The sequence below is a fragment of the Micromys minutus genome, assembly GCF_963924665.1.
Source record: "Micromys minutus genome assembly, chromosome: 2".
Taxonomy (NCBI): Eukaryota; Metazoa; Chordata; class Mammalia; order Rodentia; family Muridae; genus Micromys; species Micromys minutus.
In genome coordinates this window covers 66826405-66852875 of record NC_137971.1, presented here as the reverse complement: position 1 = coordinate 66852875, position 26471 = coordinate 66826405, and the positions used below count along the sequence as shown (strand labels likewise).

Below are 26471 nucleotides of genomic sequence, written 5' to 3'. Positions count from 1 at the left end.
GGGAATAGAGAATGAACAAGAAATAAGAAAGGAGAGGAGGAGACATTCAGGGACTGTATTGTACAGGAGGGGGGACAGACACAGATTTGTGAAGCAGAACAGAGACCCGGGCATTCATCTGCTCAGCTCTGGTAGACTGATAATTAACAAAGGGTCAGGAGATTCAGCAGTCAGAGGACAGTGTCCTCAGCATGAGCCTCTCTACATGTAACATACACCTTAAAAGACTGGGTATATCAACCATGAAACAGTCAAAAGTTTCATGCAGCCAAAACTAAACTGAACAAGTTTTAAGAAAAAGAGTAACTTGAGGAAATATAATTATCTTAAACCCTAATCAAAGAGCTACTTGGTAAGATCTCAGGCACACATTTGATGTCCACAACACTGGACCCCAACAGCCTCCATCTCTTTTTTCCCTCCCTAGATCCTATCACAAATGAGACAAGACATTCAAGTTCAAGTTGATCATCTCAGTTTAGAAATCTGATCTCTGAAGCTTTCTGAGCACTCATTTGACACTATACATGGGAAATTCCACACCTGAACTTATGTGGTAAGTCACAGTCTGTGGCATTCAGGCACATTAGAAATGTTGAATAAAATCACCATCAGACTCTGTGTATAAAAGTCATAAGAAACAAACTGGTTTCATATTTAGCCTTGACTTCTACACCCAAGATGTCTCGTGTTGCACATGTGAACATTTAAAAAAAAAAAAAAAAAGTACTTCTGGTCCCAAGCATTCCTGTCATGAGTCTGTGAGAAGCCCCTAGTCTTCAGAAGTAACCAGTGCTAGGCATTCCCACCTCTATATACAAGTCAGAAAACCATGGCTGAATCCTCTTCTGTTGGAAAAGGAAGCATTTGGAGCCAATTCATTATTGGAATCACAGGCAAGCTGGCTGCAGCTTGCCCATCCCCTCCCTCTTGAGCCACATTCCAGCCGTCTGACAGCCCAAATCCTGCCCAGCGCTGAATGAGAACTTTGGGCAGAACTGCTGATCCCAAGAGGTCTAGACCCGCCTTCCACAGCTACAAACAAAATACAAAACAAAAAAAAAAAAAAAAGCTCTATCTTGTTTGCAGTAGACATGCTCAGGAGCTAGAAAAAAAATCTACATTTTTTGTTTTATTCTCCACCTTCCCTCTTACCTCCTTCTCTGCAAGAATTGTAATCACCAGACCAAATATTTCCACCTCATTCCCAGTACAGCCAAACGTTGGAGTCTGTGTGAAGTACCACCCCACTGATTTATTGGGATTTTCACTTTAGATTGGTTACCACAGCTTTTTGAGAATGCCGGGCAAATACCATAAACTGCCAAGTAGTCCCATTTTCCATGGGGAAACAACAGAGAAACATTACTTTAGGGCCAGGAGGCAATACATTTTGGTAGAGGGTGAAGTTGCAAGAGAGCTAAAAGCACAAGAAGAAAATAGACAAGGTCTCCCATATCGAGAATCCTCACTTGAGGGATCAGAGGAAAAGAAACCAGAGAAATGGCCCTTGTGGATGCTGGAGAGTGAAGGTGTGAGCTGGTGCTGCCCTGGTTGGGTGGCTGACCCACCCACAGCTGGAGGCTTTATCATGGCACAGCACGCGCAGACAGCAAACCACCAGAGCTGGGCTGGCCGCTGAAGGACCTCTGCTGGCAATAGGACCTCTGAATGGTAGCACATTGGGTTTTCTGTTGATGCTGCAAAAATACTGGTTTACATAACAGGAGTATATCTGCTCTGGAGGCCAGAGGTCAAGGTGTCAGTGAGGCTGCATGCCTTTTGTTGGTTCAGAGAGGTCTCTGTGTCCTTGATAACCCACTTCCGTGCTTGCTCATAGCCCCATCCTACATATCTGGAAGCAGGGACAACCTCATCCCCACCTGGCACTTTGCCCTGGAAACTTGATTAGTCACAGTTTCCATGCACAGGAAGATGGATTGGAGGAGGAGGGTTATTCCCTATGGACCAATTTCACTTCCTCTGTAAAACTTGAATCGTACAACCTAGTTAATATAAAGTCAACTATATAACGTTAAGTGTTTCTTTTATCCTATTATGTCTTCCTTCTGATTTAAAAATAGGTAAAATAATGGTCCAGCCTCAGAAATCCTTAGTGAAGTATATGGCACAGTCCCTCTGTCTACACTCCAACAAGCCTCATGACAAAAGAGCAAATGAGGAGTAATGAGGAGTGCAGAGACAAGAGTTGGAGGAAGCAGGAAAGGAGAGGGCTGGCATTCCTCTACAAGACAGGCAGGTTAGACCAGCCCCACTGGATTTCTACATCTCAGTCTCCTTGTTCATGCAATGGGCGACTGGGCACCACATGAGGGAGCACAGGCAAAGTGCTCACAGTCCCCGTGTGTATAGGTATAGGTGCCTATACACTGTTATTTAAAGAAATTCCCAAACTACCAAAGGTATCTCACCCAAAAGCAGACAGGACAAAAGGTCAGACGTGGCTTCTTTGCTATCTGTTGCATCCTTTCTAAGTACTGTGTGTAGGTGCTAGGATACTGGAGGGTCTAGCTCTGGGTGGATGTGGAAGGAACCCAGAGGTATGGCAGGTGAGAAGAAGCCACTGTGTCAAGAGCAGTGCCAAGTTGTGAGGTCTCGGTTACATGTTGGGAGTGTGATTGGGTTTCCCACTGCATTGCATGGAACACACACAACCAGCTGACCAACGTGCATGGTCTGAGAGAGTGATGGGCCAAGCTGCTAGAGTCTCAGGACCCTCTACAAGAGGGACAGAGCCCTAAGACAGCAACAACAGCAGCAGGCTTCTTACTGTCTGCCCTGCATAACCTCACCAGCATGTTCCTTCAGCTCTCACGCCAGCCTACGTGGTGTATACTAATGTCACACTTGGAGAAATGGGGGCAGTCTCAGAAATGTCTTCCTGGACACACAGCCAGGAATGCCAGTCTCACTGTGGAATCTGGGATAGGTCTGTGCCCACAAGTTTTGCATGGCTGAGAAAATGAGTGTAAAGAGCAGAGACTTATTTTGGCTCATGGTTGCAGAGGGCTCAGCATATATGCTTCCTTGTTGCTGTTGTTTCCAGGTCTCTGACAGTGCATCCTGCCTGAGAGGCGCAGAGCAGAGATACTCATGTCCTGAAAGATGCAAAGCAGGGGTAGAGGCAGGGACACAGTACAGCGCCTAGGAGCACACATCCAGTGACCCCCCTATTGCTCCCGATCATCTCCTAAGTCATAAACCATCAATGGATTAATACATTGATGAGGTCAAAGCTCTTATAAACCAATCATTTCCCAAAGGCCCCCACCTCTGAACACTGCTTTTCAGGGAAACAAACTTGCAATGCCTAAGCCTTTGATTGTCATTTCTAATCCAAGTCAGGACACTGGCAAAGAACGAGAGCTTCTTTTCAGGTGGGTGCAACCTGTCTCCACCCTGTGGTTTAGTCCCCTGTGCTAGACACACTGTGGCCCTGTTTATCCTCTGGAGAAGAGGAGGATGAGAGAAACCAGTTGCATCGACCCACCCTAGATCCAACACCGGAGATTTCAGGGCAAATAAGCCTGCTCTGCCCCATGAGCAACATCGGTGCAACACAAATACATGCGTGGGTAGACAGTTTAAGTAAACACACAGAGACTGAGGTTGGTTTCAAAAGCTGGCAAAAGAAAACAAAGTGGTCTCAGTCTCCCAGCACAGAGGGCATCAAGAGTACAGGCCCTAAGGAGGCAGCATGTTTGATCTATGCATGGAGCACAAAACAAAAACTGGAAAACTTCTGGTCTAGGAGTAGATCAAGCATCGTGAAGCAAACACATATGGGCAAGGGGAGCTAATTCAACAGGCCTTGTGGGACAGAACATCAGCTTACCAGATGTGATCATTAGTATTGATCATCAACTCAACAGAATCCAGACAAGCATCTGTAATCCCTATGAGAGATTTTCTAGATTAGGTTAAATGAGGTGGGAAGAGCCAAGCTCCGAGTGGGTGGCATCGTTCCATGTACTGGGATCTTTGTCTGCATAGACGAGACTATGCGCTGCTGGTCTCTTCCTCACCACAATGGACTGTGGACTTGGGCCAAAATAGATCCTTCCTTTCTCAAGTGGCTTTTGGGTTTTGTCGCAGCAATAAAACAAGTGTCTACTGCAACAAGGAAGGGGGCCTGCTGCAAAGAGGCCTTTCCCACTGAGAAACAAGAATTGGAAAAGGTGAGGGTAACACCAACCGCCCTGGGGTGTCCCAAGGAGTGGCGACCCTGGCACAAAGACCTTGAAAACAGAACAGTGATGCTATCATCCCAGAAGCCAGCTCTACAGTCGTTAACTTCAGGCATGTCACTGTCTGAGAGCTCATTCCTCAGTCACTGACACTCAGACACCCAAGGAGGATGTGTGGGAGGCATCTGAGAAATCTGTTTAGTTTTAAACAGCTACCTCTGCACAGGTAAAACAGACAAAGCAGGGAAGAAGAAAAGACTGCCTCACCTTGAACTTGAACTTGACAGTGTTTTCATAAAAACCCTTCAAGATCATGCCAAACTCTCCTGCTCAAAAACTGACAGCTCTCCAAGAAGTGAGAAAGGAGCGTGGAAATTCTCTCCCCGGGACCCCACGGGTGCCTGACATCTCATCTCCCCATTAGGCAAGGGTGAGATATGGCATGATATGTTCTGGAAACACACCGCCCTGCCTCCCTCCCAAGGAGACAAGATGATTGATGAAACCTCCCACAGTTCTTCCCTTCTGGGGCCTCCAGGCTCCCTTCCCTTTCCTTCAGTGCAGTGCTCTAGTTGTCTCCTCCCTCTGAACCCTGGCAAACTGTTCTATGTGTCCCACACATACTGAGTAGGGATAAGGTGACAGTGGTGAAGGATGGGTCAGTCCCCAGAGTGCAGAAAGCTGGGTACCACTGGAGAAAGAGAGAGACGGCGTCAGCTGAACACTGCACTGTAGAAATGAGACCCTGAGCAGATGCTGGGGTTTCAGCTCTCCCCTGTCCCAATGGAACCAGCCTTTATTCCAGTCACCAAAGAGGAACTGCTAAGTTCCTACCACCTTCAATTTTCCTTCTGCTGTGATGAGTTTCCTTTACTTGTCCCCTCTCCCTGACCATCTCACCCTGAACACTTTTCCTGGAGGGAACATGGAAGTGACCATCTTTGTAGCTGCAAGATTCTCAAAATCCCCCCCACCCCCACACTGTCTTTTTTTCTGCTCACTCCCTAAGCCACCGGTTCCCAGACAAGGCTCCGCCACTACTTAAGCCTGACATCCCCCAGGGTTCTCTTGAACATGAGCTCTGATACGAACCCATGTACCACTAGCACTAAACCTGGGTTACCAACCTTCCCTCCTAGAACACTATGTGTGCACTAGCAGCACCCCAGTGCCCTTGAACTTCTGAAGTGCAACTACCATCAGCTCCCCCAATTCCTGCATACAAACCACCAAGATAGCCCAAGGGATAATGAGAAGTCTGTGTTTTTAATACCCACTGAGCCCTTTCTGAGACTGGGTAGAAAAACTCCCCAGGTTTTTGCTCATCATTGACCTTGCAATTTTTAAGTTTCTGTCCATACACCTGCCCCATTCACTGTATGCAGAGAACCCTTCTCAAAAGCTGTAAAGCTGGTTGCTTCCTCACCTGGATCCTCTCAGGAGACCTTCCTCCTTTCCAAGGTGACTTCCACCTCTTGTCAGCCTCACAGCATCCCAGAACCCTTTCTAGGACTAGTGTAGCTGTCTGTCACAAATCCTACTCACTTCAAAGCCAAACTGTGACCATAAAGGAAGTAATAACTTGTCTGTCTGTTCTGATCCTACCTTCCTTGTGACTTGGGTACCTCATCCTTCTCAAAAAAAAAAAAAAAAAAAAGTGTTCTGAATCTCTGCTAAGTCTTCCCATTCCAAATGCCATGCTAACTTCTTGGTACTGTGCCCAACCCTGCCAAATCTTTGTGTTCTTGAGCACAAAGCCTGGCTTACAACTAGAGTTCTCTAATTTGTCTTACTAACCACCTTGATTTCTTGCTCCAAATTCAGCCAACTGGTCAACCTTCTTTAGGTCTGTTCATCCTCTCCCCACAATATCCTACCAACACAAACCTGGTGCTCAAGTTACTGCCTTACTTAAAAAAACAGATGGTTTTTCCCTACTAAACAGTTAAAGTGCAAAACATTTGGTTTTTAAAAATTGTTCGCATTTCTTCCAAGTCCTTAAAAGCACTGACTCACCTCAACAGAGTAATTAACTTTTCAATCATCATGCTGGTTATAATTGCAACACTCACATGTCTAATATACTTTCCGTCATTAGGGAAATGAAAGATTGGTTTCTATTGGGGCACTAACATTTCACTAAATGGCAACGCAGTGAGGAATGATAATTTATATTGCTGAAAAATATAAATTACTCAAAATCATTACAACAATTATATTTTATAACTTCAGATAGCCCAAATTAGTTGAATAATTATTAAAACTTAAATTGCAGATTTTGTCATTGGCTGGAATGGGAATTACTGGGAGGATGTGACAGCCATGCCTTGGGACTTTAGGGAATCATTCTCAGTTCTGCCACGGGTCCAAAGGGAGCTCCGCCCACCTCAGGTCAGTATGGCCTCTGCCTTGGATTGAAAACTCCACAGTATACTGGAATCTTCTACCAGACTGCTAAAGGCAGGACCAAGTTTTGCTTACATTTACAATCTTATTCTTAGTACAGAGTACTCAATGATTGCAATGAATTAATTAATAAATGCACAAGGAATGCCAGAAACAAAATGATATTAAAGATGTTCATTTTAAAATATAAGCTATGTCAGTCCTATGAAGGAAAAGCATTTTTAAAAGTTTTTTCCTACCATTTAAACAACTTTTATGTCTATTAGCATACAAAGTATTGGGTTTCATCAAGACATTTTTTTCCAGACAATTTTTGTTGTTGATGATGATGATTGTCTTTTCATCCCCACCATAATATTTTAATGGTTGGTTGGTTGGTTGAATGGTTGGCTAGTTTTGTTTTGCTTCCTTGTTTTTGAGACATGTAGCCCAGGATGTCTTAACTTACTATGTAGGCTCTAGATTCTCTTGTTTCTGCTTTTGGAGTGCTCAAGATAACAGGAGTGCACCAGCATACTCAGGTTTTCCCTCAATGCTGAGATCCAACCCAGCACTTCCTACATGCTAGGCCAGCACTCTACCATGTGAGACACATGCCCTAGTGTAAAAAGATGTTTAAAACAGAACCATCTACTTGGCAAATTCCTTTCTGGAGCTAGAATCTCCTTTCTTCTCTGTGTCTAAAATCTTGCCCACCCAAGTGCTCTTTCACACCTGATTGGAAAAGGCGAACTCTGACCCCTGCTCTAGCTTTATGTATTTGATCTGAATCTCATGTCTGCCCAGGGTCTGCAGAATAGCAGTTAACATGTGGGGAAGTGGGTAGACAGTGACCTGCAAAGGGCATATCAAGGAAGCAGGATGCCTAATATAGAGACACTTGGGGAAGGAGGACTAGGCAGGTGATGTTCCTCCTCCTAGAACCACACAGAGTGGTCTCACCTGCTTATCACTTTAAAGTACTTCCAATAAATATTGCCTTTGGGAGGAAGACCCATGGCTAAAAATAAAACTTGAAATAAATTGTTCTAGAAAAACACAGAGGATGGGAAAATTTTTTTTTCTATTAAGCCCTTACTATGTGCTGTGTATGTTTTAAACATCCTAGTATATTTGCTTACAAACACACACACACACACACACACACACACACACACACACACACACACAGTCTGTATGAGATAGAAAATAGCCAATCCATTTTAGAGGACAGAAAAGTGAGGTCCAAAGAAGAAAGTCTGCATAACCATCATGAGCTAGAGGCATGGCATGATTTTAGGGTGGGAACCACTCATCTCCAGAAGTCTGTCACAACTCAGCCTTCTCTCTCCCACCTTCCTCTTCCTTTCTTCATTTTACTGTAAGCCTTCTCTCTGCCCATTGCAATGTCAGATCTATTAACTCATTAATCTATTAACCCATTACTCATCAGGGTGAATGAACCTTTGTTGATTTAATCATATTCATTTTTTTAGGAAGTGATTTGCTGAGCACCAAACATGTGTCTGGTTCTGCACAGGTTTCCCAAAAACCAGGGTATGGCCACTGACAGCAGTGCTCTCAGTAACTGCTAAAGAGAAAGACAGAAGCCTAAATTGTGTCTCTTCCAGAAACAAAATGAGGTCAGGAGTCAGGGGAGACAGAAAAGGGTGGGTACTGTCATCTTCATTGCAAGCATTTACAACGTATAACATGGGTTTGTTTTTTTTACTATTTGCAACAGATTCAATTGCTTTCCACATTATTCATGCACTGGTGAAGGAAAAGTTCAGACATCTAAGCATTCTACCCTTCCACTTCCTGTTGGCCCTTAGTGGAGACAGAACTATTCCAGGAGGTCCAATACACTGACACCCATCAGATTTCTTGATTTCACTATCTCTGAGCAGCAATTTGACTTGAAATAAATTTAGACATTAAGAAAAATCAGACTCTTAGGAGTAATTATTTTGCTCACCTCCCCACCCCTTAAAGGCCCCTGAGAGATAGTGAACCAGCTATGGTTTCTTGCTTATTCCCCTTGTGTTTGTAGTTAAGAAGAAATGGGAGCATTGTGCATATCTCACTCTTTTTTTCCCTAATCCTATAACCCACCGATTTCAACTCTAATGACAGTGGCAAGACAGGTCAATAGCCGAACATGATCATCAATCCCCCTGCTCTCATTCCTTATTGATTATTTCACACCAGTCTTTTCTTCTCAACTTCCCATTTTCTTTTGAGCAACCGAGCTTCCAAGCCCTCCTCTCTAAAAGCCTTTCAGAGTCCAAGTAGTAGAAATAACTGTCATGTGATAATATGCCATTAAGGAGGCAGAAACACATACTTCAGAGCAAACATGGCTTGTATGAATTTATGCATAATTACCACTAAACAGCCAAGTAAATAAAGTGTAATCGTCAAAATAGCAAAAAAAAAAAAAAATCAAATGTTGTCAAACTACATGAAATATCCCAGCTCTGAAAATTGTTGACTTGAGGGATATAATTAAAATAAAAAGAAAAAAAGCACAAAATTTGTCTCTCAATATGAAAAAGATAGCAAGAAATTGGGACATGATGGAGGCATGTCTGAGTAAATCACAGGCCATTAAAAATAATCATAAAATTTGAGTCACAGCATGAAAATGTAGTATACTAAGTCAAAAATAACATAATTGGGTATGATATGCAATATATAAGAAAAATCTGTTGGCATGAAGACAGTGGGATCATGGGTAATGTTTTAAGACACTATTAGATGTTACAATGTTATCTCTTTACTAAAAACAAAACAAAACAAAGGAAAACAGGAGATGAGTTACTGCCAGACAATTGTTGCCACACAAAAATATAGTCATTATGAATTTAATGTTGCTCATTTATTAGAGAGCCATTTGTTGGGCATCAAACATGTTCTTGTACTTGACAGGTCCCCCAAATGACAGGGCATGACCTCTATCAGCAAGAATCTCAGTAACAATGACAGAAACCAGTAATAGAACCTGAAATATGTTTGTACCAGAAAACGCAGAGCCAAGTGGTTAACTGTAAGTACAGATGTCAAGTCTTATTCCAGCTTCGTTATTAATATTGACCACTTTCAAAGTTAATCTCTGTGATGATTAGTATTAATTGTCAACTTGATAGAATCTAGAGACATCTGGGAGAGAGCCTTTGGATATGCTTCTGAGGGATATCCTAGCTATGTTAATTGAAGTGGGAAGACCCTCCCACTGTGGGTGGTACCATTCCCTAGACTGGGATCCTAGACAGTGTGAATGGAAAAAGGAAGCTGAGCAGTAGCATGTACTCATCAGCACTCAGCACTCTTTGTTTCTTCACTGGTGATACAGTGTTGACCACACTGAGACCTGCTCAGTCCCCACTGTGTGCTCAGGACCCAAGGTCAGAGCTATTTATCTCCATAGCTACCCTGACATATGTGTTGATGCTTCTGGGTGTTAAATATTGTTATTTATAATAAGACTAAATACATACTTATTTTTATAAACTACACATGCCACAGGATTTCTCAAACTGCCTTGATAAGGGGAGCCCTATGGCTCTAAGTCCACCCCTGACTTGCCATGATCATCATCATCACCCATGTCTAGGAGGTGTCACCACCCTGAACTTCAGCTCTTTACTTACAAATATTAACTCCCCATTTGTTTCCTCCCAGTGCCTAACAGTCGATATCCCATTTCAGTCTCTATAGTCCATGTCTGAGCAGAATCATCTGGCATCTATCCCTTTTTGTTTGTTTGTTTTTATTATACCTAAGATTCATGTCCATACAGCATGTGCAGAATAGAGTTCCATAATAGAAAACACAGCGAGATAGATACAAGGTCTCTTCTGTGTTGTTCTCTCCTGCTCTTTGTTTTGAGACAGGGTCTCATGTAGCCCAACTTGGCCTTGAATTCTTCATAGCTGTCATGGATTGTATGAGAATGCCCCCATAGCCTCTGATATTTGAATATTTGATTCCTAGGAGGTTGTGCTGTCTGTGTGAGTCTAAAAGATGTGGCTTTGCTGAAGGAAGTCTGTCACTTGTCACTGGATTTTGAGGCTTCAAAGCCTCACACTGTTCCCACTTCAATCTCTCTTTCTGCTAGTGGTTCAAAATATGAGTTCTCAGCTGGATGCTCCAGTTGTCATGCCTCCTGTCTCCCAGCTATGATGGCCCTTTTCCCTTGGAACTGTAAGTCCAAATAAACCTCCTTCCTGACTTGATCTTGGTTTTAGCATAGCAACAGAAAAGTAATGAATACTGGAGCTAAAGCTGACCTTGAACTGATCTTCCTGCTGGTGCCTCCAGCTGTTGAGATGATAGGAGTGCATTACATCTGCCTTAGTCAGTGCTGGATATAGACCTCAGGGTTCCACACACTCAGTCAGTAAACTGAGCTACATCCCAGCCAAGATGGAGGGTTCTGAGAGGTTACTGCCATCTCACAGGATTGCCATCAGACCACCTTTGTTACTGTCACAACTCTAATCGTAAATTCAAGACTGAGAAATGGTCTCATTCCCTGATCTCCAAGATAGTCCATTCCTCACTTACAACACATCGATAGTGGCCATTTGTTTGGGAACCTGCCAAGACTTCTAGTCCTTCTCCCAGAGTCTAGATGGTTCTTCCTCTCTCCTCCCAAGACCATGTGCTTGCTGCTTGCTGAGAGTTCTTACCTCAGGCCCAGTTTAACCCATCTGCCTAGATTCCAACAATTTGTAAGGATCCAAGATACTAGCCAGTTGCTTCAGAGCTTATGTATGACTGTACCCCTGTCTACCTCATCCTTCCTTCTCAGTAGACACTGCCCTGTCCCCACACAGCGGGAGGTGCCCTTTTAGCCTTGGCCACATTCCAGTCCTATTCCATCAGGTTTCCCTCTGTGGTTTCCCTTCAAATGAGAGGCGGAAGACAGAGCCTGTCAGGCATAGGTGCTGCCCCACTTACAGCCAGAGAGAGTTCCTTCCTTGGGTAATGACCCCTGTGAACTTGGTCAGGCGCCGGGCGTCCACTTCGATCCACTGGTGCAAGTCGTTCCTACCTGCACACCAAGCCCCATCGTAAAAGTCGTTTTCATTAATGCCTGCCTGGAAAAAAAGAAATTGGTGTTCAGAAAGACCTTGGATTGAAGATGACTAAGACATCTTTTCTTGAGACCAAGAGGAAGAAAGGACAAGAGAAACAAAACCACCACATCACAAATTCCTTATTCTAAACCATGGAAAAATGGTAGGAATATCTCAGTATAAACATGTCTTCTTCTTGGCATGTGTGAAAGACTAAATTGAATGAGCTCATATTACTTACTCAGTCAATACACAAAACCCCATCTTTTACGCACTCACCATGATATGTACCTTTGCCAGCTTGACATGATCTATAAATAAACACAATTCTGAATGTGTCTATGAGGAAATTTTTAGATCAGGTTAACTGGGGATTAGAAGATCCACCCTGGATATGGGCAGCACCGTTTCAGGGCTCAGGTCCCAGAGAGATTGAAAAGGAAAGAGTAGGGAGTACTGGGACTCATCTCTGTCTTCTGTCTAACTATGGTCACCATGTGACCAGCTGCCTCACATTCCCGCCACCGTGCCTTCCCTTGATGGACTGAACCCTCAAACTGTCGAAAAAAATAAAGGATTTCTTCTTTAAGATGCTTTAATCAGGTATTTTATTCCAGCAATGAGAAAGTAACTCATCCAGCCGCCCACACACCAGGTGCTAGGGAACCTCACCACCCAGGCAGCAAGAGATACACAGTTATAAGAACAAGGAGGCAGGTGCTATTCAGGGACTCTGAGTAAACTGCCTTGGGAGCATTTAAGGACAGTTCAACTGAGTCCCTGAGACTGTACAGAGACTTCCCAAGGAGGAGCAGCATGGAGCTGGTGCCAAAATCTAAGTTACTTACTAGTGAGTATCTGTTCATCAATAACCTTTTTGATGTGTTCATTTTTGCTCACTAGTATAGAGAAAATATTGTGTATTTGCATTTCCAAGACAAGTCAAATTGCTGCTCTGAAATTATCCCAGCAGTCTCACCATTTAAAGAGATAATTTCTTGACATCGTTTTAAAAATGTTTAATTAGAGACATTTGAATCAAGTGAAGCCTTTCACTTTACCAAGACTCAGTCTGCAGAAGTTCTGCTTTATTTTTAAGTGACTATGTTATATGGTTATGGCCAGATAACAAAAAGTATGATTCTTAGAATGTCAGATCATCTCAGGCTGAAAAGACAGCTCGGTGGTTAAAAGTACTAGCTACTCTTGCAGAGGACCCGAACTGGGTTCCCACAACCTTTACTGGGCAGCTCACAGCTTCCTGTAACCCCAGCTCCAAAGGATCTGATGTTTTCTTCTGGATTCCACCGGAACCTACAACCCTGTGCACATTCCCTACACAGACATACACAGAAATAAAAGCAAAACAAACCTTTCAAAAATAATAATAGATCAGCCCATCATATCTATGTCTTCCGTCCTCTCTCTCTTTGATAACTTTTTAGTGAGTTTTAGGAAAAGCCTGGCTTTTAATGAGCAACAGAATGTGAAGTTCTGAGTATATCTGTGTTGACAACTGGGCAGACAGTTCCAGAACCCTATCCTCGTTACCACACGCACTAACATGGATTGTCTTGGTTACGGTTCCTATAGCTGTGGCAAAGCACAATAACCAGGACACAACTAGGGGAGAAAGGGGTTTACTTCGGCTTACAGCTCTCGGGTTGTGCTCCATCGCTGAGCGAAGTCAAGGCAGGAACCTGGAAGCAGGAACTGAAGCAGAGACCATGAAGGAGTGCTGCTTACTGGTTTGCTCCTCATAGCTTGCTCAGCCCAATTTTTTATACAACTCAATTGGCATTGTCCTCAGTAGCCTGGGCTCCTGTATAGCAGTCATGAAAACATGTATAGTTGTCAAGAAAACATCCTACCCTCTTATCTACAGGCTAATCTTCTGGAGAAATGTTCTCTGTTAAGATTTCCTCTTCCAAGGTATGTCTAGGTTTGTGACAAGCAGACAAGAACCAAGCAGCAGAGCAGCTTCCTGCCAAGACCAAACTTGATCTATGCATCCCTAGTGATTGTTGACACTACCCTCAATGACCTTTGAAGCAAACAATAGGATAATGACAACACACCATCTTCACCAGGCACTGCCATCACAAATGACAGTCAAGCTTTAAACTACCCAAGATGTCAAGGTCCAGATGGCCTCCATGATACATAGGTGTTATATCTTTAAAATCGGTGATGGTGGTTGCTAGGTAGGATCTGACACCTAACATCACCAGGAAAAGTTTGCATTTCACCATGTTTCCAGGGGATCCAGGTACTGATGTTGGTTAATCCTTAAGAAACCTGGTACCTGCTGCATAGCATCTCAGTTTCTTGTCTTGACAGACAGCAGGGAGGCAAGGTGCCAGCCCTCAGGCTGTAATTCAACAGCCACTTCCTCTCTACTGTAGAAGGCAATTATCCTCCTAATGACAGAGATTTGCAGCACATTAATGACCTACAATGTCACAACTTGTGCCCTCTCAAGAAACCAGAACATGCACTTACATTTTTGTCGTGGTTCCCCAGTTCTTGTGAAAGCACTCCAGACTGCCTGCCATTCAGAGCTCCATTTATCTAGTACCTCAAACCCTCACTGAACTTGCACCATGCAGCAAGTATAAAAGGTGAAAGCTGTGTGTACTTCACCCGCAAGTACTACTGCAGACTGAAGGATGGCGTCTACACATGGCACCATGGTGACAGACACCATCCAGAAGCTGGTAGAGTGAACTCCAAGGATGCACCACAGACCACAAGTCCCAGCTGACATTCCAGGGTTTGCATACATGCTCTCGGCCTTGCTTTTCAGATATCTGTCAGCGTGGATCCTTTCTCCCTCAATGTCTGTTTCCAAATGTGGGTTCAAATGAGTGCTCACTAGGGCTGAGGAGATGACTCTGCAGTGACATGTAAGGACCACAGAGCTCCGTCTCCACTGGCCACTTAAAAGCTGCTCATGATGGGTTTGTCTGTTATTCTAGTGCTTAAGGTAGAGGTAGAGTCAGGCAGATCCCTAGAAAACAATAGGCACCTCACTCAGCCAGCTAGTAAGTGCTGGGTTCAGTGCAAGACCCTGTGTTAAAATGTAAAGTGGAGAAGGGCAGAGGAAAATACCAACCCACTTAACCACCAGCCTCTACACACACATGTGTGCACAGACATGAGCACATGTACACATATACACACGTATGCACACACACACACAAACACAAATACATGCACAGCGAAACACAACAGTGCTCCATATATGTTAGCTATCAGAATATTTAAAGCAGGAAGATTTTGGCTAGCACTGGCAACAGGCGCCAATGTGAGCACTTTACGAATTACTTCAGGTTTAACAGGATCCAGGAAATTATGTCCCTCCTCCAGTCCTCTGCTATTGCCTTTTTATCCAACTTAAACCATCCAGGAAATAGCTGTGAACTCAGAAGAAAGGAGATTTGTGATCTAAGGCTCTTAACAGGAGTCCACACTAACCTGATGAGTTATGTCTGGTGGGAATGTCTGGTGTCACTGGGGACTGTTACATCTAGGGGGAAAGACATCACTCAACACCTACAATGCACAGAACAGCTGCTAAACCAAGAATTGCCTGAGTCAAGTAAAGCCACAGGCCTTGGGTTCTGGTCTAAGGTGAGGCCAGAGAGCACTAAATGATGTGGCAACATTGATACTCACACTGTAGAATCCTAGAAGCCAGGGCTGTCTGCCTGCTTCCTGCCAGCATCCGGTGACCAGGGCTTGGAATTGCATTTAAGGTTCATGGCTTTACCAGTCTAGAGATGCTGCTTCTGCTGCCAGACTCGGTTCATGGTAGGCACAGCAACCAGTCAATTAAATAGAACACTGTTAGCCTGCTGGTAGAGATGACTCACCGGGCAATTATAGCCATCTCTGAAAAATCAATTAGGAACTTAAAAAGCAAGCATCCAGAGAGGTCACCAAATTATTCCACAGGGCAATAAACAGTATTAGTAAAATGCCTCTGAGAAATCAGAAAATGGGAACATTCATCTAACAGCATAGCTGAGAGGGTTAAAGGCTCCTGCCACCAAACCTGATGACCCAAGTTCCATCTCCAGGACCAACGGTGTAGAGGGAAAAACAAACTGACTCCTGCAAGTTGTCCTCTGACACTGTGCTTACCTCCCCGGGCATTAACTAATAAATGTCACCTTAAACAGAAAACTAAAAATAAGAACGTTAGGAATACATTTCAAACATTTTTTTTCAGTAAGAAGTTGATGAAATAGAAGATTTGTTGATGCCTTTGAGGATAAGTGAATGTGGAAAACACCATTAACGTGCTGTGATTCTTTCTACTATGGCAGCAAATAGGTTGAGAAGTAATGCAATTTTCTCAAGGCAATCAAGTATATAAGACATTTGCAAGGCTCCTAATACACTCAGTTTTGTGAAGGTTAAATGTGGCAGGGGGTCTGTAATAAAGACGCCACCTGACAGGATCCACTTAAGATGTCAGATGCAGAACCTCCCTCAAGGTGCTGGGCAAAACATTTTGCTTTGCTTTTCTCCTTCCCTCAGAAATATTCCAAACAAAACAACATACACAATACAGCTTCAACCTCTGGTAAAATTCAAAGACATCGTGTTCCCTAGATCACAACATACAAAGACAGAGCTGGGGGCAGGGGTCCTTTGTAGCAGAAGAAAGAAGTGCAGCCCACTAGCAGAACCCCTCTGAGAACCCAGCCCCAGACAAGCTCAGAGGAGTTTAGGAGTCTTAAAGGTGAGGTGGGAAAGACTGAAGTGAACCACTACCCAGTGGGCATGAGGAATCAACATGGGCCACAGGTGACTGAAAAATTGTTTCCGTGAAAAACGATCATGAAGCCTAGATATGTGAATCCCAGGGCCAGGAGGAAAAATGGGACAGGTTTCAGGGAATGTAACACACAGAGAAGTCTGCTCATTCTTCTCAGCCTTTACCAGACACGAAAAAACCACACCGTGCTGACTTAGGACCTACCACACACCAACACAAATGCAAAAGGGAGCAGAAAGATGCTTTAGGAAACTGGTGGATGTCTCGAGAAGGAGCCCTCACCTGCAGAAAGCAAGAATAGGACACAGATGCAAAAAAGGCAAAGAGAAGAATGCCTGGTAGATGGTCAGTGAATAAATTACTTCTCAGGCAAGCACTGTGACCTGACTTTCAGCCACAGAACTCTCTATAAAAAGTTAGACATGGCTCTGGGGAGGTGGGACAGGTGGATCCCTGGGGCTCTTTGGCCAGCCAGTGTGGTGAAATTAGCAAACTCCAGGTTCAGTGAGAGAGACAGACAGAGAGAGAGAGAGAGGAGAGAGACAGAGAGAGAGAGAGAGAGAGAGAGAGAGAGAGAGAGAGAGAGAGAGAGAGAGAGAGAGAGAGAGAGAGAGCTTGTCTCAGAAAATAAGGTGGAGAGAGGCTGAGGAACACATCAGACATTAACCTCTGGCCTCCACAGGCATGCACACTCAGGCATGCACACACAAGCAAAAGCAAATAATGCAGATGCTGCCAGAATTCTCAACAGCAGCATTTATAAAACTGGAGAGACTATGTGGACCTCAAGGCTAAGAGGAAGAATGTGACAGTTTTCAGAGAAGATCAGAACACAGGAGTGAGACAGGCAGCTCTATTCTTCTCAGCCTTGATCAGCTGTGAGATTCCAGATCCTCTAAAGAATTATCATCCTAGAATTGTAGGCTCTGCCTACCAGCCTATCCATTATGATGGGATAATCAATACACTTTTAGATTCATCCGTGTAAGAAATAAAAATAGTACTACCCACTTTTCAAAACAAAATTTTCTCAAGTTTAGTTTCAATTACAAATGGACAAAAAGCTCAGGACCCTACTAACACCTGTTAGTCTACCTGCCCCCGCACAAACTAGGTCTAACTACACACCTCACAGCCTGAAGATGAACAAGGTCATTTACCTAAAGGCTTTAAAATAAACAGGATATGAAATAGATAAACCCAGGTCTGCCTCCCAACCTTGTAAAACAAACTGCCTCCTGCTTACTACCCTGGACCTCTAGTGCTTGTTATTGGGAGTGGGGGGGTCTCTGATCCTCACAACCATCTTCCCCCAAATTTTATTACCCATGCACTGTTTCCATTAAATTACTAGAGAGTATAGTTTAGACAAAAATTAGAATGCTATCATAGGTCTGGGAAAAGGGAGCTGAAACTCATTACCCATCAGAGAGCTGTATTAGGAGCGTAATTAGCCCCTTGCTCTAGGCACTGTGATGGGCTCCTCCAGGAGAAAGCCTTTAGTTCCAGAACACAGAGGGAAGTCCAGCACGGAAGAGAATTCTCAGACTGATGAAGCTTCATGACAGCAGCTGCGCAGATGAGTCAGTGAATAACCCAGGGCTCCCAAAAAGATGCCACAGAAACACAGAAAGCAAAAGCCAGCTAAAAATCACTCATAACCTCAGCTTTGTAGAAAAGGATGCTGAAGCCATTTCATAGGCTTGGCCCTGGTACAAGGGGGAGGAGAGCTTTTTAATAATGTAAATAATTCTAGGAAAATAAAGATCAAAAGATAGATAAAATGAACTGTCATGGCTCAGAATTATCATGTTTATTGGCTCAGTAGGAGGTAATATTTAAGCAGCTGTTAAAAGGAAAACTTATCTACTAAAAAAATGACACATTGAGGCCAGTAAGATGGCTCCAAAGGCAAACACACTCACCTGATGTCCTGAGTTTCATACCTGCAACCCAGGATGAAACGAGGGAACCAACTCCCAAAAGTTGTCCTCTGATCTCCACATGTGCGCGTGCGCATACACATATGATAATAAATAATGATGATGATGAAGATGATGATGATGTGATACCATTTTTATTGAAAGAGTGATTGTGTGTTGACCATACTCATAAACACTAAGGTAGGATCTCTCATAGCCAGAACCCAATGGCTCAGCCTATAATTTTAAACTAATACTTATCAATATGTACACATTATTTATTAGTACTTAAATTGCCCCCCCCCCAAAAAAAAACAACTGCAAGCATTTGTCATTGCCCATCCCCAGTGCTGGTGGCAGTCTTGGGTAGGGTATAGTGTGGAATGTGCTGAGATTAGTCAGTTTCTCTGTCACCATAGTCATCATCTCAATGTTGACTTTAGTATCTTCCTTCTGGAAATGATGCTTAAAAATGCGCATTGGTTTTTAATAGCAAACAAAAGGTACCCAGAAGTTGGGGGGGACCGCTCCTACATTTTCTTTCATTCCCAGAGTCTACAGAACACCTCCTGCAGGCCAGGCATCCCGTGAAGTGCTTTGCTTGGTGGTGTTTATGGAAAGCCAGTCACTCTGGGGAATGAAATCACTGAACTGCAACTCCCACTACCCTCATCCACCTTTGTATGGAAACATCTGGAAGCAAATTAAAAAGTCATACCCGAATGACTGTAACCATTTAGCAATTCTAAGATAATAGACTTACAGCTGCTATTCAGCAGACACAGCCCGGAGTTATTTATACACAAGACAGAGGGAAATGATAGTTACATTTTAAAGTAGTTTGTGGGGGGAGAAAATGAAAAGGAATGGTGACTTGCAGGTTCCCAGCAAGATACTGCCTTTAGTGGTGGGTCAGGGATAATCTGCAAATATTAGTGGGACCTCTGACTAGTGCAGCTAAGTAGGTGATCTAAAGCCATTAAGAGGCATAAGGTGCCTAGGGCTGGAGAGATGATGTATCAGTTAAGAGCACTTGTTGCTCTTGCAGAGTTTCCAGCTTGCCAATGCCTATACCTCCTTCTCCTTGGGAATCCTCTGAGGTCGCCTTCACACTGTGGCATGCACAGTAAGTCAGATATAAAAACGAATCCTTAAAAAATAAACCAAAATATTTTCAGATGTCTATAAGCAAAACACCCCATGCAGCCCAAACCCTGGCCTCTAAAGTCAGCTAGGAAGAAGTGCTCAGTGATTTTGAAGCTGCTTTTAAAAGCAAGCAAAGAAGCCAGTGACTAGCCAGGGACTGGAACTAAAAACATGGCAGGGGAAACCTAATTAAATAAGCATGAATTGGTTTTGAAAATGAAGAACGATGTTCATTGAAGAAAAAAAAAAGGAAGAAAGAATGTTGGTTTTCTAACTCAATTCAACTAAAATTACAGAACTGCTTTGGTCATTATGGTTGCATGTGCATGAAATAAGTTTAATTTTCAAAAAGAGCAGTCAGTCATCAATCTGAGTGGGCTCCTGGTGCCCCATCGAGGCAGCACAGTGTGAACAGCCTCCAGGGTCTACATAGCTCAAGTCCTTGCTCTACTCCATTGTCTGTTCCATCTCTAAGTAGAACAGTCTTAATACTGCAATTATCAGTATCAGAGGCTGGGTCCTGGCAGCCCTACCAACATAGGTTCATCCAGCCACCCCCAATAACCAGATTAAGGGAGGACAAAACACAGAAAAACAGAGAAAGGAGTATCATCCAATGTGGCCACACTGGGAAGGGGTACAATAAAGAGGTCCACTGTCCTAGTTTCATTTCTATTACTGTGATAAAATATCATAATGAAAAGAAACTTAAAAGGAAGAGGTTTATTTCAGCTTACAGTTCCACGTTACAGTCCATCATTGTAGGGAAGTCAAGGCAGACACTTTAAATGAGTCATCACATCACTTCCACAGTCAAGAGCAGACAAAGACAAAAGTGTGTATGCTCACTGGCTTGACTGCTGTGCTCAGTTCAACTTCTCCACTCTTATAAGGTGCAGGAACCCCTTCCTAGGAAATGGTGCTACCCACAATGGTCTGGGTCTTCTCATATTAATTAACTTAATTAAACCAAACACCCACAGACACGGTATAGCTATCCCTCATTTAGAGTCTCTTCCAAGTGATTCTAGTTTGTTGACAAATAAGGCTAACCATAAGTTTCATTGACCACCCCATGCCTGTCTTTGGGGTTCTGATATGATGTTTCAGATTTAAACATAGGGCAAGAGCTATGCATAATTAAGCAGTCTTTGTCAAGATGTGATCTCAACCATCATTAACCCATGGTTGCCTAGGCTCTAGCCTTTCCCTTAAGATGTTCTGACAAGCTTTCATAACTTTGTAAGACCTCTTCCTGGGAGACAAATTCCCCTTCTGGCTGGTACCAGGCTTCAGCCTTTTCGTTCTCCCAGCTCAACTCTCCTGGAAAATGACCAGTTTCTTTTGGTCCATTGTCTCAGTGGTCTTGTCATCCCAAGGGAGGGGTAAAAGGGTCTCTTTAGGATTATCTTAATTCCTTCCAGCATAGTTACAGTCTGTCTGTAAAAAAAAAGGGGGGGGGTTGAAATAGAATCTGTAGGAGAGAACTGTTCAATGGCTACACATTCCTTGTGTTAAATAATTTATAGACTGTCCACCACAGAAGGGAAGGTACTAGGAAAATAAACAAAATTCACTGCATTTTATGGCTGAACCAGCTACAACCTGTGACTAAATTTACTTCCTGGATATACCTTAACTACCCTGCCAACAGAAGAGCTTGTTGAGAAGGTCCTTCTAGCCTGTTGACAAGTGCTCTTTCAATGAGCCATCACCATGGCTTAGACATTCTATTTTTTGGGTTTTGCTTTTCCTTCAGCTAGCTTGCTTTGGTTGAAGCTCATCTTTTCTATACATTTCAAAGATCCACCTCTCTTGCAGTTCGGCTCATGTAACTTCCTTAATTCTCTATGTTATTTAGAAAGTCTCTATCACCTCCCTACTCTGAGCAGTGATAAAATCATTCTTTCTATTTCTTTCTACATCTTCTCTCGTTCTGTTGTGGTCTAATTCCATCCTTTACATTCTTCTTAGCATCCGTTTTTACCTTGGCTTTCCCTTCTAACCGACCCAATAAATGGTGTCTATGGGGGTAGGTAGAGCAAGAGAGCTCAGTGTAAATATATAATGTGTGAAGATCGGATCTGAGCAAATGGCATGTCTGTAACCTCACAGGAAATTTGTCTTAATCAGAAACATTTAAAAACCCTTTCTACAAGCTATTTTAAAAAACATTCAATTAATTGCTGCTAACCTCGGTCACCCTACTTACTGTCCTGTAGAATGTGTTCACAATGAAAGCCAGCTCCCTCTTCCTCTTTCTCTTCTCCCACCTCCTTTTCTTTCCCTCTCTCTACTTTTTCCTCATCATCATCCTTCTCCTCCCCCTCTTCTTCAGACATGGTCTTGTATGGCCCAGCTTAGCCTCTAGCAGCCCCTGAATTCACAATGGAAGTTGCCTCTGCTACCACTTATGTTTGGAGACTTTATGTGCATGTGTGTGCCTGAGTGCACATGTGTACACTGTATTTATGCAGATGTCCTCAGAGGCCAGAGATGGCATCAAATCTCCTGGAACTAGAGATACAGGTGGTTGTGAGCTGCCTGGCATGGGTGCTGGGAACCAAACCCAGGTCCTCTGCCAGAGCAGCAAATACTTTTTACCACGAATCCCATCTCTGACCTCCTGTTCTGCCCCCTCCAATTTATTTTCCTCCTCAAACTCATGTGCAGCCAAAGATGGTCTTGAACCCTGATCCTCTGCCTTCACCTCCCAGATCTGGAATCCCGGGTGTGTGCTACAGTGTCAAACCACCATAGACATTTCTTTGAAAGAAAATAGAAAGTGTGTGGCTGTCATTTCGATAAATATTCATTTGAGTCTGCCAAGAGAGTCATCATTGAAAATATTCAATTCTGTTATTACCATAAAAATCCAAATTCCCCAAATTCCAGTGTTTTGGCACTTAGAACTGTGTCCCAAGACTGCTGCTTGAAGCCAAATACACAACAAAATCACTTTATGGGAACAGACGGATGGCATGCCTTGACTCAGAAATGAGACTCCCTGGGATTATTTTTGCTTCTGCAGCCCTCAGAAAGGCCTTTTGGAGGCACAGTAAGTTTCATATGGCCAGTCCATTACCAGAAACCAACAGAGGCTGAGCACCGTGAAACTGAGTCAGAGCTAAAGGGTCAGGAAAGCTTCAGGATCAAAGGGCCAGCCATGGGCAGCCATGGGATGTACTGTGAAGAAATAGAGCTCCAGGCTCTTTCTTCCATGAAAACTGTGGTCTCCTAGTTTGGAGAGGTGAGGCTCTGGTTGCATTGGTATGGAGCTGTGGAGCCACAGGGGGATGAGTCCAGCCATGTGATTATCACACCAGGATAGAACTTATTCAGGGGCTGGCAAGATGGTTCAGCAGCTATGGATGAGATCGTCCTCCTTAACATCTACAGGGTGAGACAGAAATGCAGTACATGGGAATGGCAGTTGTGTTAACATGTTCAGGCCTCTCCTGCTCCAGAAACACCTGATACTTCAACAGTGGGACAAGTCACTTAGGCAGGGGTACCATAGTTTACCAGCCCCAGTAAGGCTCTAAAGAGACTTCAAAGAATGCTTTGGAGATGAGCCAGGTGGTGATCTGTTAGATGCTTTACCTAATCACCCGGTGTTCCACAGTGTGTGTCTCCCAGCAAAACAGCCACCATCTTTTCTTTTTCTTTTTTTATTGGATAATTTCTTCATTTACATTTCAAACTCTATTCCCTTTCTCAGTTTCATCTCCAGAATCCCCCATCCCATCCCCCTCCCCCTGCCTCTATGAGGGTGCTCACCCCCACACCCAGCCACTCCCTCTTGCCTCCCCACCCTAGCATTTTCCTCCGATGGGGCATTGAACCTTAAAAGGATCAAGGGCCTCATCTCCTGTTGGTGCCTGATATGGCCATCCTCTGCTACATATTGGGCTAGAGCCATGGGTCCCTCCATGTGTACTCTTCAGTTGACGGTTTAGTCCCTGGGAGCTCTGGAGGGTCTGGTTGATTGATATTGTTGTTCTTCCTATGGGGTTGCAAACCCCTTCAGCTCCTTTAGTTCTTTCTCTAACTCCTCCATTGGGGACCCCAAACAGCCAATATCATAATCAGGGTAGTTGTGCTTGCTTGAAAGAGACAATCTCAATGAGGCCAGTGCTCTGTTGGCATTCTCTAGGAGAACTGGGGGATGGCTGGAGGGTGGGAGGTGTTCCAGGAAAAGCAAATAATGCCAGCCACTCCCACGGCCATTCGTATGTATTTCTAACCTGATTGCATGTGATCTCAGTGGCCTTACAGTTACAAAGGCCAGGGAAAGTGAATGGAGGAGTATCCACCTCTGTGGCTGTAAAGAAGCCTTAAACCCTCCTGGGGGAAAGGCTTTTTGTAGTGCAGCTTCTTTAGGCTCCCCACACTCCTGAAAGTATCCTCTCACCTATTGTCCTAGTTTGCTTTCTGTTGCTGTAGTAAGACATCACAACCAAAAGCTACTTGGGAGAAAGGTGGACCATTTTACCTTATAGGTTATACTTTTTTGTAGAGGGAAGATAAGGCAGTTAATAAAGGCAGGAGCTTGAAGCAGAAACCAGCAGAGGATTACTACTTACTGGCATGCTTCCCCCTGGCTCTCTTAGCAGCCTTTCTCATACAGCCCAGACCCCTCTGCCCAGAGGTGGCCTTGCCCACAGTGAGCTTACACATCAACCAGTAATCAAAAAACGGCCCACTGGCAAATGTGATGGAAGCAATTCCTCAATTCTCAGGGATGTCCAGGTTTATGCCAACTTGATAAAAACAAACTCTGATGCCCATATTACGTGAATAAGCTCAATAAAATCATTGGTTACTCCAGGGTAAATTTCAGTGAAACTATACTTTGGTTTGTCACTGAGACCTAAAGAACAGGGGGTACACACTGTTTACATCTCCAAGGAAAAGAATCCTTGCAACATGAGGTTACTCCAAAGCCTAACCACAGGCAAAAGATGCCAGCAGATTTTAGAGACTGGTTTAGAGATCTCCCCGAGGCTGCATTGTTCATTTGCAGGCAGCTTGGCCTCCTCTGGGGCAAAGGAGACCACTGTCTCCTGGGAAGTCAGTGAAAAATCCTGGGTGCCCTGGAGGGACAGTCACTGCGACACTATAAGAGTTCAAACTTCCCCCAGACTAATAACTGCTTCTCTCTTTCATATCTTTGAAAACTCTTGTCCCTATACACCAATTCAAGATAAGACCTGTTTCCTCATTAAACTTACACTATAAAATTCATAGAAAAGATTGTCAAATAAAGGAGTCTTAAGGGTTGTTCTTGCTGCCACACTGAAACAGGGGCATCCCAATGAAAACTCATTGTTTGCAAACTCATGTACTGCAAAACCCAAGATCCTGGGGAAAAATCCCATTCCAGTGACACCATTCCAAAAGCCTGTGCAACTCTCTGTGAACAGAAGTTTCCAGAACAAAAGCTTTAGCTATGTTAAAGATTCTGAAAGATTGATGAACTGACTTAAATTTCAAGTGATTGTGAAGAGCTGAAATGTACCAGGTCAAACTATTTTGGGCTGTCTTTAGTTCCCTTAACAGCAACGCACTACCCACCTCTGTGTTTGACCTAACAACCTTATGACTATGATGGAAACCCCTTTGGAATGTACCAACAGACCTCTAGCTTCTGCTAAGCCAAAGGCTAAGGATGCTGTCAGATAGTATCTGAGGCCTGTAGCAAAGCATTCCCAGCTTTGCTGTAGATTACCTATCTAAAGTTTCCAGTGATGTATTAGAAAAGTCCCTGCATTCATTCCTTCGTTATGTTACTATAAAAACTTCATAAAGCTTGTCATATTGGGACATAACATTGTGAAAAACATGAGTCCCTGTTCCATTGCTATTGTCACTCACATTTGACTCCAGAACATTCTCTCTCTCTCTCTCTCTCTCTCTCTCTCTCTCTCTCTCTCTCTCTCTCTCTCTCTCTCTCTCTCTCTCTCTTCCTCCCTCCCTTTCTCCCTTTTTCCCTCACCCCCCCTCTGTGTGTGTGTGTGTGTGTGTGTGTGTGTGTGTACTCACACAGTACAGCAGTAGGTTTGATCTTTTAAAAGAATCACTTATGATATACAGTGGAAGGTCTGAGGTGCTGTTGATTTCTGGAGGCAAGGAGAAAACTCATAAAAGACATGAGCAAAAATGAAGATGTGCCCATCCTCAGCCAAAGGAATGAAAAGTAAGGGACCAGACTGCCACAGCCTCTGCATCCCCTGCAGAGGATACTCTCATCAGGTGCAGTTACGTGGTCCATCTTAATCAGTTCTCAGACTCATTGTTCCCCATCTGTTCTTCACAAGAGCCACAGAGCTGAGACATTCAAACACAGACTTAGTGACTATGCTGAGTGGGTGTCATTACTCCCTGAACATAATGCCAGACTTACTTACATTGAATTCAGTACTAAGAGTAATGTAGAGCTGGTCTAACATATTTGGGAAGATGTGGGAAGTTATGTAAAAAAAAAAAATCTATAAAGAACTTGGGTCCCCCATGGCCTTTGGTCTTTTGAAGCAATTTCCCATGGACGTCAAAGAAGGAAAACAAAAAAATCCAATGTAAAGCAAAGCTGTGCCAGTACCAAGTGATGTTACTCCATAGTGGTCTCATTCCTGTACCTGACAGCAAATTTGTTCAGGGAACACTCTAGAAATAAGGACGTGTCAGGCTGCAAGAGTGTCAGCGCAAAGCAGGAATGCAAGAGAGGTACAGGATGCCTCATCCCTGCAGATGTCACACCTCGACCACCCCTAACAGCTCAGATGACTTTACAGCATCATCAGGAGCAACCATTTGAGAGTTCGAGCAGCTCAGATTCATGAGCTGCCTCTCCTGGGAAATCTCAGCTGGGTCCCTCCAAGCTCTATGTTTTTGCTTTATATAAGTCAAGAAAGTTCATAATGGTACTTGTTTGTGCTGC

The 26471-nt window shown here is 43.7% G+C and overlaps 1 protein-coding gene across 2 annotated transcripts in view; it reads right to left on the bottom strand.

Moving 5' to 3' along the window:
* Nucleotides 1–26471, bottom strand: part of CPXM2 (carboxypeptidase X, M14 family member 2) — a gene marked incomplete at its 5' end in the record, with an annotated part of 109555 nt that overhangs the window by 54213 nt on the left and 28871 nt on the right. For both annotated transcript variants that reach the window (XM_080913298.1, XM_080913299.1), the window contains one exon: nucleotides 11559–11698. In XM_080913298.1, coding sequence (XP_080769424.1) covers nucleotides 11559–11698 — 140 coding nt within the window. The remainder of the gene's footprint in view (nucleotides 1–11558; nucleotides 11699–26471) is intronic.